This window comes from Apodemus sylvaticus, chromosome 11 (genome assembly GCF_947179515.1).
Source record: "Apodemus sylvaticus chromosome 11, mApoSyl1.1, whole genome shotgun sequence".
NCBI lineage: Eukaryota > Metazoa > Chordata > Mammalia > Rodentia > Muridae > Apodemus > Apodemus sylvaticus.
This window is the reverse complement of record NC_067482.1, coordinates 16790043-16803957: the sequence shown is the minus strand read 5'-3', so window position 1 is coordinate 16803957 and position 13915 is coordinate 16790043. Positions and strand designations below refer to the sequence as shown.

The following is a 13915-nucleotide window of genomic DNA, read 5'->3' as shown; positions in this document are numbered from 1 at the left end:
AGGTATGAGGGAGACAGTAGCATCAGCACAGAAACAATTTTTAGATAAAAGATAATGGAAACATGCTAAAGCCAGACATGCTCAGTTACAAAGCTAGGTTGTCTCTAACTCAAAAACAGAATTATAAACGGCACAGTCGACATTCACAACTAAGTCCTGTGCTTTGCAGTTAAAAACAAAGCACACTAAAACTAGGAGCTAAGATGGCTGTTATGAAGACTGTTTAATGTGCACCGCCTCCCTCCTGTTTTGTTTTAGAAAAGGTGCACACATACCTCCTTTGGATATGATGCCACTTGATAGAAGATCTTCATTTTTTGATTCACAAGCTTTTGATTCCATGTTAACTATTTCCTACCTCTTCTCAGAGATCTTGCGATGTGAGTGCCTCCTGTTAGGATCATTCAGTTCTTGTCTGCGAAAGAGAAAGCATTTCCTCTTTATTATCATCTTCTTGAAAAAGCTTGTGGGGAAACCGGGGCAGACTTTGTCAATGCTTTAGACATTTCCCTCTAGGAAAACAGTTATGAATACAGAAAAACCTTATTGTTCCATAACGCTAATGTGCAAATCAGATTTTATTGTAAAACCTGACTTTAAGAACAAAGCAGTTTTTGTTACTTTTGTTGGGACAGGGTCACCTAGAGAAAACTAGGGATCCTTGGCTGGCTTAGAATTCACTATGTTCACCAACCTAGCCTTGACTCACAGAGCTCTGCCTGCCCCTGCTTCCTTCCTTCATGCTGGAGTTACAAATGTGCTCCACCAGGCCCAGCCTTCAAAGGGTTACTAAGGAGAAACTAAAATGTAAAGATTAATACTTTAGTTATTATGATAGCTAGTGATCTGACTGGGGGCAGTTATTCTTTCAATGTCTTATAAAATTGTGATGCTAAATAATAGAAATTATATCCCTGCCAGGTTGTGGTGGCGCACGCCTGTAATCCCAGCACTCTGGGAGGCAGAGGCAGGTGGATTTCTGAGTTTGAGGCCAGCCTGGTCTACAGAGTGAGTTCCAGGACAGCCAGGGCTATACAGAGAAGCCCTGTCTCGAAAAAACCAAAGCCAAAAAGCCAAAAAGCCAAAAAAAAAAAAAAAAAAAGAAAGAAAAAAAAGAAAAGAAAGACAGAAAAGAAAAAAGAAAAAAAGAAAGAAAGAAAAGAAAAGAAAAAAGAAAAAAAAGAAATTATATCCCTAACAAAGACCTCAAATCAGCAAACTGGATGTCATTAATAAAAACTTATTTGATGTTAAATAATATTTATAGTTTTATGTTTGATCAAGAATGTGCTTCTAAGTTTGGAAAATAATGATGGTAGACTAACCCCAAATTTCTTATTTTTACTCAAACAAGCAAAAAATCAAGATGGAAACCAACAAAAAACTGTGTTTCACTTTGTCAGTACTTTAAAGACAGAACACCTTTAAATGTCTAGAAATAGAGGCCGCCCTCCCAAGGGAGGCCGTCCCCACCATCCTGCTGTGAACCACTCTGTGGAGAAACGGGGGAAGCGGGGGAAGCGAATGGAAAGACTTCAAGGTGCAGTGAACCAGAACCAGCGCAGACAACTACATTCACAGACAATGAGACAACAGGAGCCAAAACACCGAGCCACATGAGCCTGAGAACGGCTACCAGCCTCAGAGCAGCAGTGTGAGGAGAATATTTCAAAAGAGGTAGCTTTCCCTGAAGACAACAGGCTAAAGGGAAGAGAGGACAGAAGAGGGAAAGTAAGGGCCCAGCAGGAACAAAGCAGAAGACACTGGACCTTCCTTCGACACCCCCCTCCCCCACCATGACCACAAAAGCTACACAGGAAGAGGGCATGTGCGGCCTAGGGGCCCTGCTGAGATGAATGAACCAAAGCAGGCCATCTCCACACAGAATGCACACAAAGGTCAGATAATGTGCAGTCTTTTCTGCTGGTCAAGTCTCCTCCACCAAACAACAGAAGTGAAACCAAAGAAAATTATTCCATGAAACTCCAAAGTAAACATTCTCAAGCAAGTATATACACCCTCATAATGACAAAATAATTTTAAAATAAAAAGTAAAGACAAGATACCATGTAAACAGCAAATATAAAACGCCTAGTAATTTCAGACACTACAGCAAAAGACAGAATTTCAGCCAAACAGTAGTTGCCACCTAAGTTTGAGGAGACTGCACTCGCTACTCACTGAAGGATATGCAAACTGGCCCACAAAAAAAAATTCTCCAAGGCCTAGGAGTATAGCAGCCCGCTGGCTTGCTAGGCCAGCATACCAGGCCCTGCAGAGCCAGCACTGCCACAGGTAGATGTGCAGGGTTTGGGACAGCTGCATGCCTTCTGCTGAACGGCACTTGTGCCATCATGGAGACTGTTTCTGTGGGCTACACTAGAGCTCACAGATGTGGGCACAGGTCATACCCTGCCCCCAGTAGGAAAGTATGGAACAGTTAGCTCAGTTGGTAGCGCGCCTGTCTGGCAGGTACAAGGTCCTGATTAAACCCAATACCACACAGCCTCCCAACCGCAGAGTAAGGACAACAGCATAGGATTGGGGAGTTTTTACTTTACAACAGCCATTTCCTTACAAAGATGTTTGGTACCTCTATTTGACATGGCTGCCAGTTACTTTGTGAACTTTAGAATAATGAAGTCTGTGTAAAGCAAAAAAAAAAAAAAAAACCAAACCAAACAAACAAATAAAAACCCAAAAGCAACAGCTCCCTGCAATTCAGTCTGCACTAGTTCGGAATGACCACATCCCCATTTTGATCAGTGATTCCATGTTCCTCCACCTCGTGACACGTACATTAGAACTGAACCCAGACCCACTATGAAAATATCTTAAAACGTATTCCTTGTTTCCCTTAAAAGCAATATCACTTTCCTATCTTGCTCCAACACTAGTGGGCAAAGCCCTTCACCATCTGGCCTAAGCCCCTCCTCCCAGCAGACACTGTACTCTAATGCAAGTCCCTTTTGCTATGCTCTAAGTATTGAGCTATGCAAGGTCTTCTATTTGCATTGGTCTTTTCATTCTTCCTTTCTTCCCTAGCAACAACTTCTAGGCTTCAGTTTAAAGGGTACAGAGAAAGAGGTTCAATAGCATGTTTGATCCTATGATCTTGAAAACTGATGTGCTAATAAGAGAAAGGAAATGCCCCTGAATAATTTAATTGGTGTGTTTGGAACACAAATACAGTTTAGCTCCTCTTCTCATATCTAAACTGATAAGCTTCAAGTAAGTAATCCTTGCACTGTCTTAGTGTTTTATTGCTTTGAAGAAACACCATGACCAAGGCAACTCTTATAAAGGCACACATTTAATTGGGGCTGGCTTAGTTTCAGAGGTTTAGTCCATTGTCATCATGGCAGGAAGCATGGCGACATGCAGGCAGACACGGTGCAGGGGAAGCCAAGAGTTCTACATCTTGATCTGATTCCACACTAGGCAGAGCTTGGGCATAGGAGGCCACAAGGCCCACCTGCACAGTGACATACTTCCTCCAACAAGGCCACACTCCCTCCAACAAGGTGACACCTCCTAACAGTGCCACTGCCTTTGGCCAAGCACTCAAATACATGAATCTATGAGTGCCAAACCTATTCAAAAACCACACCCACTCCCTCCACAGGCTTTGTGGTCATAACATAATGCAAAATACATTAGTCCTACGTCAACAGTCTCCATAGTCTATCACAGTCTCAACCATGTTTAAAAGTCCAAAGTTCAAAATCTCTTCTGGGATTTACTAAATCTTTTAACTATAATCCCCTATAAAATCAAAATCAAAAAGCAAGATCACATAGTTTTGCAACATCACAGGATATACATACCCATTCCAAAATGTCATAGTGAGGGAATTCTGAACCAAAGCAAGACCAAAAACCAGCTGAGCAAACTCCAAACTCTGCATCTCCATGTCTGATGTCCAACTCCTCAGCAGGTATCTGGCATCTCTAACGTCTTAGGGTCTCCAAAGCAACTTCAACTTCATAGCTTCTTGTGCCAATGTCTGGGGATCTACACATGATCTTCTGGGCTCCTCCAGAAAGGGCTTGGGTGACTTTTCCAGCTCTACTTTTATTCTCTTCTACTTTTCTTGGCACTCTAGGCTCTGGCTGACTCTACTCCACTGCTGCTGCTGTTCTTGGGGTCATCACATGATACTGGCATCTCCAATACGCTGGGGTCTTCTGCTGCAACTAGGCTGCACTTTCACCAATAGCTTCTTATAGGCTCTCTTCATGGGGCCAAGTCTCAACTTCTGTGCATGGCCCCTTCAATCCTGGCCCTTCATCTGCTACTGAGGCTCTACCTTCACCAGTGGTCCTCCTTGCCTCTCACAGTACCAAACTTCAGCTGCTCTCTATGATGCCTTCATGCCTTCAAAACCAGTACCAACTGGGTGATTCTTACATATTACTAAGTCCAGCCAGCTGCCAGCACCCTATCTATCTCTAGAACACAACTTCGTGCTCCCAGAAAATTTCACCTCAATGATGCTCACCTCTTTTTAATCATCACTAATTTCTCAGAATCAGCTAACCAGCGTCAACTGTCCCAGTGCCCATTCTATTCCTGACTTTAAAGCCAGAGCCACGTGGCCAAAGCTGCCAAGTTTTGCTGCTTGCTGTGGCTGGAACATGGCCTCTTGTTCTATTAAATCGTCAGCCTTCTGTTTTCAATTATTTCATTCACTGCCTAAAACTGGCTGTCCTGGAACTCGCTCTGTAGACTGACTTAGAACTCAAAGATGTGCATGCCTCTGTCTTCTGTGTGCTGGGATTAAAGGTTTACACTTCCACACAGGAACCTAAGCTTTTCTCTATTTCTGCCTTAAACTGGATCATATGTGTGCCCTCCATTTCTGGACTGTAGTTCATTCCAGACATAGTCAAGTTGACAACTGAGAACAGCCATCACAATCCATCCACGTCACTTTGACACACAACCATGTCTCTTTATGAAAACATATATGTCCAAATGAAAACAATAACCAGGCCATAATAATGTCTAACATGATTTAACTATTCCTTATACAACTGCAAATGCATAAACAGGCTTAGCTGAGTGGAATCTTGTCCCTTAATTCCACTTAGTAGTCTTTTTTTTTTTAAAGAATGTGATTTTTATTTATTTATTTATTTATTTATTTATTATATGTAAGTACACTGTAGCTATATCTTCAGACACCCCAGAGGAGGGCATCTGATCCCATTACAGATGGTTGTTAGCCACCACGTGGTTGCTGGGATTTGAACTTAGGACCTTCGGAAGAGCAGTCAGTGCTCTTAACCACTAAGCCATTTCTCCAGCCCTCCACTTAGTAGTCTTAAACACATGATTTAGCTCCATTCTACTTCCTGGTGCCCCTTTAATTCTTGAACCATACATTTTGTATTTTTCCTTTCTAAGCTTGCTACACTTGATCAGAACGCTCTTTATATGACTGAACCACAGAGTCTATGCTAGCCTGTTTTGAAATTTCCTTTGAGGAAAGTTGTCATTTATGTTGCTGAGCGATCTCCAAATGGCACCTCCAGAAGAGTTCCCGCAACAACACTGTATGCCCACTTCGAGCAAGCCAACATTAAAACCCAGCTGCAGCAGCTTGGGGTGACCCTTTCTATGACCAGAACAGAGCTGTCTCCTGCTCAGATCAAGCAGCTCTTACAAAACCCTCCCGCCGGTATGTGCTGGGGCCAGGGCTGGTTGGTGACAGGCACATGTCTGCTGATTTAGAATGTGTTCTTAAATATATATGTCTTACTCAGGTGTAACTTTAAATTATATAGTTAATATGGTTATTAGAAATTTTAGGGCTGGGTGGTGGTGGCTCACGCCTGTAATCCCAGCACTCTGGGAGGCAGAGGCAGGCGGATTTCTGAGTTCGAGGCCAGCCTGGTCTACAGAGTGAGTTCCAGGACAGCCAGGGCTACACAGAGAAACCCTGTCTTGAAAAAACCAAAAAATCCCCCCCCCCAAAAAAAAAGAAAAAGAAAAAGAAAGGAAAGTTTAGGGAGTGATAAAAATAACCATCTCCCTACAGGTAAGTCACTTGAGATGTTTTAGGTTTTTAATCTGTTTTAACTGAGCATTTAAGTAAAACTTAAATATGTTTATACTTAGGAAGCATGGTGACATGCAGACAGACATGGTGCTGCGGGAGCCAAGGTTCTACATCTTGATCTGATTTCACACTGGGCAGAGCTTGAGCATAGGAGGCCTCAAAGCCCACCTGCACAGTGACACACTTCCTCCAATAAGGTCACACCTCCTAATAGTGCCACTCCCTATGACCAAGAATTCAAACACATGAATCTATGATGGCCAGACCTATTCAAACCACCACATGCACATGAACATTTTGCTCAAAGCCTTGCAAAGAGCAAGCATTTGATAACAATTATTGTTAATGGCATTTGGGTAGTTTGCATAAATAAAATTTCTATTACTACCAAGGATAGAGCTGTCTTAGATCAAGACCAACCAAGTTCTGCTTTGTAAACTTATAATGGAAAACGAGAAACACTAAGGAAAATAAATCAAAAGTCTAATTTTCAAATTTTCAGTTAAAATATCTATGACTTTGGAGACTATCCTGGTAAAGTGAAGAACACAGTGTAGACCAGCAGCACACCATGAGATGGATTAGAACTACAGTAGAGTAGGCCAGTGAAGGAAAGCCTTTCTGAGGTGGTGCTTGATCTGAATGATATTTCTTAAAAGACCACAAACAAAAGTGAGAAGATTAGTGAGGCTCCCGTGTGACTGGGATGAGAGGCCTGCTCATGAATATTATGTGCACATGGGCTTAAAGGACAGCATCCCACCGGCTCCGTCTGCATACCCTGAGAAGTTGGTGATGCTGGCAGGGTTGGGGGGCACGGGCTCCTTCAAGGGCTTTGGGACTTGCTGTAACTACTGTGCCTGAAGGATTTGTAACCAGGGGCACATGCCCCTTCAGCAGCGGTATGGAGAGTATTCAGAGTGGGTGTGAGGCCTGTTAGGAGGCACTTAGTCTAATTCTTAGTCCAGTCTAACTCTAAAGTAGGTCAAAGTTCAAAATTGACCAAAATTGGTGCTGGGCTGGTCAGGGGCTAGCTATGAATGGGGAAGAGGACTCCCCATTCATAGCTAGAACAACAAAGCCATCTTCATCCCTACTGCCTTAGTGCTATTCTCTTTGCAAGGAAGCACTGACCTTGGATACCCAGGAGTCTCCAACTTTTCTTTAATAGACACCTGATAGAAACCTAATAATGGCCAAGAAGTATATCCATGTTAATTTTAAATATGGGCCTGGAATGATGGCTAGGCCTTAAGAGCACTTGCTGCTCTTGTAGTGAGTGGGTCCAGTGTTCAGGTCCCAGCACCCACGTGGCTGCTCAAAACCTTCTGTAATTCCGGTTTCAGGGGATCCCACAACCCCTTCTGGCCATCAAGGGCACTCCTCACATGGCACGCTTACACACAGGCGGACGAAACACTAAATGAACATAAAATAAAAGTACATCTTAAAAAAAATAATAAATGTGGCACAGAGGTGAGCATTTCATCACAGACCGTGGGTATACACACATTAGTCCTGTGTAACACCCTCCGGGAAGATTCAAAACTCTGGATCTTTTTTCTTGTGTAGTTATCAGTCGAAACACACTGAGGGACGGCCCACATCACTTCTGCATTCCCATGACCTTAAAGCCAACTTGCCATCTAACAGGAACAATACCTAGGGCAGCGGAGTGGGGACTTCCGCCAGTGTTGTGGGAAAGGAGGCTGTTGCTGAGGTGGAAAGTCTAGGACCTAAGAAGCTCCAGTCACACAGCATTAAAACTGTCTCACGTGGGACGAAATACTGGTGGCAGCCCGATACCCCACTGTCTGTCCCCACGGTTTCCCATCTCATCCAGAGGTTCCCAGGAGTCAGGCCGGACCAGAAGTGAGCAGGGCTCAGTCCTGTTGGACCCAAGGAACTCTGCAACTGACGCCTCAGTCATGAACACCCAATTTTCCCGCCACTGTCCCTGGAGAACTCTCCTAAAACAGCTATACAAAGTTACTGGGCTGCTACCACGTGTGAGCAGAAGGCCATGGAAAGTTCCAGAAGGGACAGGGGTTGATCCAGGTCCTCAGGAGAACGACCCTGCCCTGTACCCCGAGGCGCACTCCGTCCCCATACCTGCTAACAACATCTAGTCCTAAGAGACCGGCCGCATGTCCGCGGGGGCCGCGGCCGCACCTGCGCGACCCCGCCGGCTCCCACTGCGCCCGAGGCCGCGGCCCGCGCAGCGGCCTTTCCGCGGCACCCGACGGGACACCACGAGGCCTCGAGCTCCCTGCAGATGCTGAGCCCAAGCTCGGTCGGACGGTTGGCGGCGGGGAACCTAGAGAGAAAAGGGGCGGGGTGCGAGGGAAGGGCGGGGCGTGAAGGGAGGGCGGAGCGTGAGAGAAGAGGGGAGGTGAAGGCTCGAGAAAAGGCGGGGCTTGAGGGGAGGGCGGGGCTGAGGAGGAGGGCGGGACCGGAGAGAAGCGGGGAGGCTGAGACAAGAAAAAGGGCGGGGCGTGAGGGAAGGGCGGGGCGTGAGAAAGAGGGCGGGACCAGAGAGAGGTGCAGGGAGACTGAGAGCTGAGGGGGGCGGGGCAGACCGCCTGTAACACCACGCCCCCGGACTACTACGAGCTCCCTCTCCCCAACTCCGTCGCCAAGGCAACCTGGCAGGCCCAGCAAGCCACTTTTCTTCCCTTTCCCTACTGCCCTGCAACCCGGCTCCTAGCCTCGCTCTCCTGTCGTCCTCACAGAGGCCCCACAAAGATCCTCCCAGCTATCAAATGGCACAAATCCTCTCTGTTACCTGCGCGGTGAGGGAGGAGCAGGCTGACACCCTTATTCACCCGTACAGTCTGAGCCCCCTACTTCCCTGCCTGTTCAAGATAATAGAATAACTTGCATTTTGCAGCCTGCCTGTGCTTAGGCTGTGCTTTTAAGTTGCACCTCCATCCAGACTGTTTTTTCAGGCTCAGACGAGTTCTCAGGGTAGCTGGCCTTTCTACCTCAGGAGAGCTGTTTCCTCCGCTGTGCTTCCGTTACTCTGCTGTTAAACCCTTCTAATGTGAAATTTATCAGCTTGAAATTATACACTCCTGCGTGATGTTCAAATTAGCATTCTAATGAAAGAGTTCCAAAGAGAGATACAACCTGTAGCGTTTGTTGTTGTTTTGAAGACAGAAACTCTCCATGGAGCTCAGGTTGGCCACAAACTTGGAATAGGACTATACTCTTACAGAAGTGTACATAGATCAACTTGTGCTTTATGGTGTTGAATTCTGTTAACTATCAAGGCTAAGTAGCACAACAACGAATATACAGTGTATAAATTGGCTATAAGTATCAAACACTTTTATGTAATGCAGTTACAAATTGTAACAGTTTATGAAGTACCATTAAAGACTTTTATCATGTTTACTGCCTCAGAGACATCTAGGATTATAGCATTAAGTACATAAACAGGAAATTAAACCATAAACATTAAGCAGAACATTAAATGACTAGCCTCTGTGACTAGACCGAAAACAAAATTCCAATTGGTTTCTTTTAAATCTTTTTGTTTCTATCAAAACATAAGTGTGTTCTTATGGCACGAAAACATTTTAGTTGCCTAACATGTGACTTTTATTGTTGTCTCGTTTTGTGTTTGTACCCTGAATAAAGTTTTTTCTTCTCTTGATTGGGCTATGTGAAGTAGGAAGACTCAGCCTAAATGTGGGTCCCAGTCCAGTTGGGAATGGGAGGGAAACCTTCCAAAGGTGAGTTTGTGGTTGTCCCTAACATCATTTGTTACCATCAGAACCCAGTTTCTTCAGTCTTCCTGTGTGGACTGAAGACCAGGAGATCCCCAGGCCTCCTGTGCCAGCCTGGGACTGCTAAGGCACCAGCCTCATGCACTAAATAGGTACTGGGTTTTCAGCGTCTTCAGAGGGATACAGACCTTACTGTGAAAGGCAAGCTAATAAAGTCTCACCTAAATATGCAATCACTCTGTGGGTTCTGTTCCTCTAGAGAACATTAACTAATACAGTAAGGGTGCAAGTGGAGCTCAGAGGTCAGTGTGGGGTGTCTTCCACAGAGAGAGCTCTCCCTCTGCCTTTTTACATAGGTTCTGGGATTAAACGCAGGGAGCCAAGCTTGCCAGGCAAGACCCTTCCCCACCTGAGCTATACTGCAGGTCTCACCTTAGTTCTCGAGACAGGGTCTCTTACTGAGCCTGGAGCTCACCAATTGGCTACAATGACCCACCAGCAAGACCCAGAGAGCTTTCTGTCTCTGTCTCCCCAAGCTTTTGAATATGTGGGTGCTGAGGGTCCAAACTCCAATCTTCACACTCGTATGGCAAGAATTGAATAAAAACAATACCTCCTGGCCTTTTAGAACAAAGAGCTTATACATGAAGGAAGGGGCCCAGAATTCCGTAAGTAGACATTCATTATTGCACAGATGTTGATAGGCACCGTGATTACATGATGAATGATGGATAGTATCATATCATGTAGTTCTTTTTTGTTTGTTTGTTTTAAATTTTTTAAATGTTATGTGTGAGGGTGTCTTTGCACCAAGGAGGTAAAAACATGGTGTTGTATTCCCTGGGCCTGGAGTCACAGGAAGTTATGAACTGTCATATGGGGGCTGGGATTCCAATTCCATTTCATTACAAGAACAGCCAGCGCTCTTAACCACTGAGTCATTTCTCCAGCCTTGCTACTGTGCATTTATCTTTTCTTTCCTGTTGTTTAGGAATCATATTCCAATCACAAATGCTAGGAAAATGCTTCAACACACACACACACACACACGTAGGATATATATATAAATATATATACACATATATGTATATCCCATAATCCCATGTTTGTTTTACGTACATCTCAATGTAACACAGTTGCTTAGAACAGTATTTTAAATATATATCTTACATACCCCATATATATCCCATATATATAATATATGTATACATCCCATATTCTATATGTGTGTGTGTGTGTGTATAAATCACAACTCCAACAACGCCCTTTTAAAAGTATATTAAAATATACATAAAATGATCATTTTAACCTTTTGAAAATTACATTTAATTGTTTGTTTGCTTGCTTGCTTGCTTGCTTGCTTGCTTGTGTGGAGCACATGTGGAGGTCAGAGGGCACCTTGCAGGCCTTGTCTCCTGCCTTCTACCACATGTGTCCCAGATGTTGAAGCCAGTCAGTCAGATGTGGCTACAAGTACATTTACCCACTACGCTGTCTCACTGCCCCCCCCCGCCCCATTTTTGGCATTTTTATTATAAGTATCATTAGTTCACTTACTCTTCCGCTGTTTTTTTAAGCACATAGCTGTATGCAGTCAGCGTGACCAGCCCTCTCTGGAGCTTTGTTCTTCCCTAGTTGAAACTCGGTGCTTATTATACACCAGTTTCTCCAGCTCCAGCAACCGTCATTCTAGTTTCTGTGTCCATGGCCTTGTCTGCTGTAGGCTCTGCTCATAAGTATAAATAAATACAGCTTTTAAAAAGAGAGTTATGTTATTTGTACGAGAGTTTTTCTTGCATGAATATATGTGTGCTACACGAGTGCCTGGTGCCTTTGGGGCCAGAAAATGGAGTTGAATCTCTTCAGACTGGAAATTACAGGTGGTTGTGAGCCACCATATGAGGAACTGAACTTGGGTCCTCTGGAAAAGTAGTAAGTACTCATAACTGGTGAACCATCTCTCTGGCCCCACGCATCTGCTTTTATGTGTCTTGCTTACCTTATGTGTTTTGAAAGTTTATCTCTACAAATGTATTTCACTCCTTTTGCTTTGCTTTGTTTTGAGACGTAGTCTTGTGTAGGCCAGGCTGACCTCAAACTCACTATATAGGCAAGGATGACCTTGAATTCCTGATCCTCCTGCCTCCACCTTACAAATGCTAGGATTACAGGTGTGCACCACCATGCCCAGGGAATCTTATTCTGGTTTTTTTAAGGCTAAATAACGTTTCATCCTGTGTATATATTGCATTTAATTATTCTCTCATGTGTTCCTGGAATCCTCGAAATCCTTGTATAGTAAGTATATGTGCTTGTCTTCCTGCCTGTTTTTGTTGTTTGCTTGCATGCTTGCTTTTCGAGGCAAGAGTAACCTTACATAGCCCAGACTGGCCTGGAATGTCTGGAATATGTAGCCCAGCTGGACTTGAATTGACAATTCTCCTGTTTCTGCGGCTGAGCGCTGGGATGACAGGTGTGCATCACAAGGCTTGGCTGACTTTTTAAGATCTAACATTGATGAGGCAGAATTCCCTTTAAGTAAACTGCAATCACCTGCAGTGTACCCTCCTTGAGTCGTGGCAGATGTATGCCTGTGAAATTGCTATTGTGGTTACAATCGCCGTTGATCCTTTCTGAAAGATTTTGATGATCTGTGCTGTGATTATTGTGAAACAGGTCTTACTGTAGCTCGTGGAGCAGGTGCCATACATTGTCTATTCCTTGTTCCCCTTCTTGATGTTCCTCAATGAACCCCAGTTATAGGGGAGTATCCAATATGACATTCTATAAGGTTCTGTACTTCAGGGAAAGTTCTAGCATGGAGATCCTATTGGAATAAACTAACTTTGATGCCTTTATGCCTTTCTCAAGTACCTGCTTTCAGGGGCAATGTGTAAACCTCTGGAGGCAAGGAGATGCTGGCTATGTAGGGCTATCTCTTTTTTCTTTATTTTTCTTTCTTTCTTTCTTTCTTTTTTTTTTTTTTTTTTTTTGGTTTTTTTTTGGGGGGGGGTTGTTTTTTCGAGAAAGGGTTTCCCTGTATAGCCCTGGCTGTCCTGGAACTCACACTGTACACCAATCTGGCCGCAAACTCAGAAATCTGCTTTCCTCTGCCTCCCAAGTGCTGGGATTAAAGGCATGCACCACCACTGCCTGGCATGTAACGCTATCTTAAGAAGACCCATGAAGAGTTAACTCTTTTTGTCCATGAAATGTTGTCTAGAGAAATAGGCAAACTTTAAAATAAACTTGATTTTTGTTTGTTTTGGATTGTTCAGATGCATTCTAAGACTAAATAATTTTTTTCAACCTATACTAAATAATTTTTGTCAACATCTTGTGTGCAATGACTTTAATAAATTAGTGGCCCAGAAGTACCGCTAGATGTCGCCCTGGCTTCATTTTCAGAGATGTTCATGAGCAGTTAAAAACAACCAAACTTTAATGCTTTGAAAATTAATTAGAAGCACTGCCTTTAGTCCCAGCATTTGGGAAGCAGAAGCAACTGGATCTCTGTGAGTCTGTGACCAGCCTGGTCTACATAGCATTCTCCAGGCCAGTTAGGGGCTACATAGTGAGACCATGTCTCTCTCTCTCTCTCTCTCTCTCTCTCTCTCTCTCTCTCCTTCTTCTTCTTTTTTTGTTTTTTTGTTTTTTTGTTTTTTGTTTTTTGGGGTGTTTTTGTTTTTGTTTTTTGTTTTTTGTTTTTTGGGGGTTTTTTTGTTTGTTTTGTTTTGTTTTGTTTTGTTTGGATTTGGTTCCCCCCCCCCCCCCGAGTCAGGGTTTCTCTGTATAGCCCTGGCTGTCCTGGAACTCACTCTGTAGACCAGGCTGGCCTCGAACTCAGAAATCCGCCTGCCTCTGCCTCCCAGAGTGCTGGGATTACAGGGCATGCGCCACCACCACCCGGCAAGACCATGTCTCAACAAAACAAAAATAAATAGAGAAAATAAAAATCATATTGAAGATGTCAGCAGGAATAGAAGCTGTAACTTGAAGGCAGAGCTGTTGTCGCCGAGAGTGTGAGAGGCCCTCATGTCCCTGACACGCGTATACCCGTTCCAAAAAGAAAAAGGAAAGAAAATGTTAGTAAAAATATCAACACACTGTGGCATTTGAC

At 44.0% G+C, this 13915-nt stretch overlaps 1 protein-coding gene across 1 annotated transcript in view; it reads right to left on the bottom strand.

Moving 5' to 3' along the window:
* Ccdc158 (coiled-coil domain containing 158) overlaps positions 1-342 on the bottom strand; it is a 50524-nt gene extending 50182 nt beyond the window's left edge. Inside the window, exon 1 of the mRNA XM_052198933.1 lies at positions 276-342. Within this exon, the coding sequence (XP_052054893.1) occupies positions 276-342 (67 nt within the window). The remainder of the gene's footprint in view (positions 1-275) is intronic.
* Between the last annotated feature and the right edge of the window lie 13573 nt (positions 343-13915).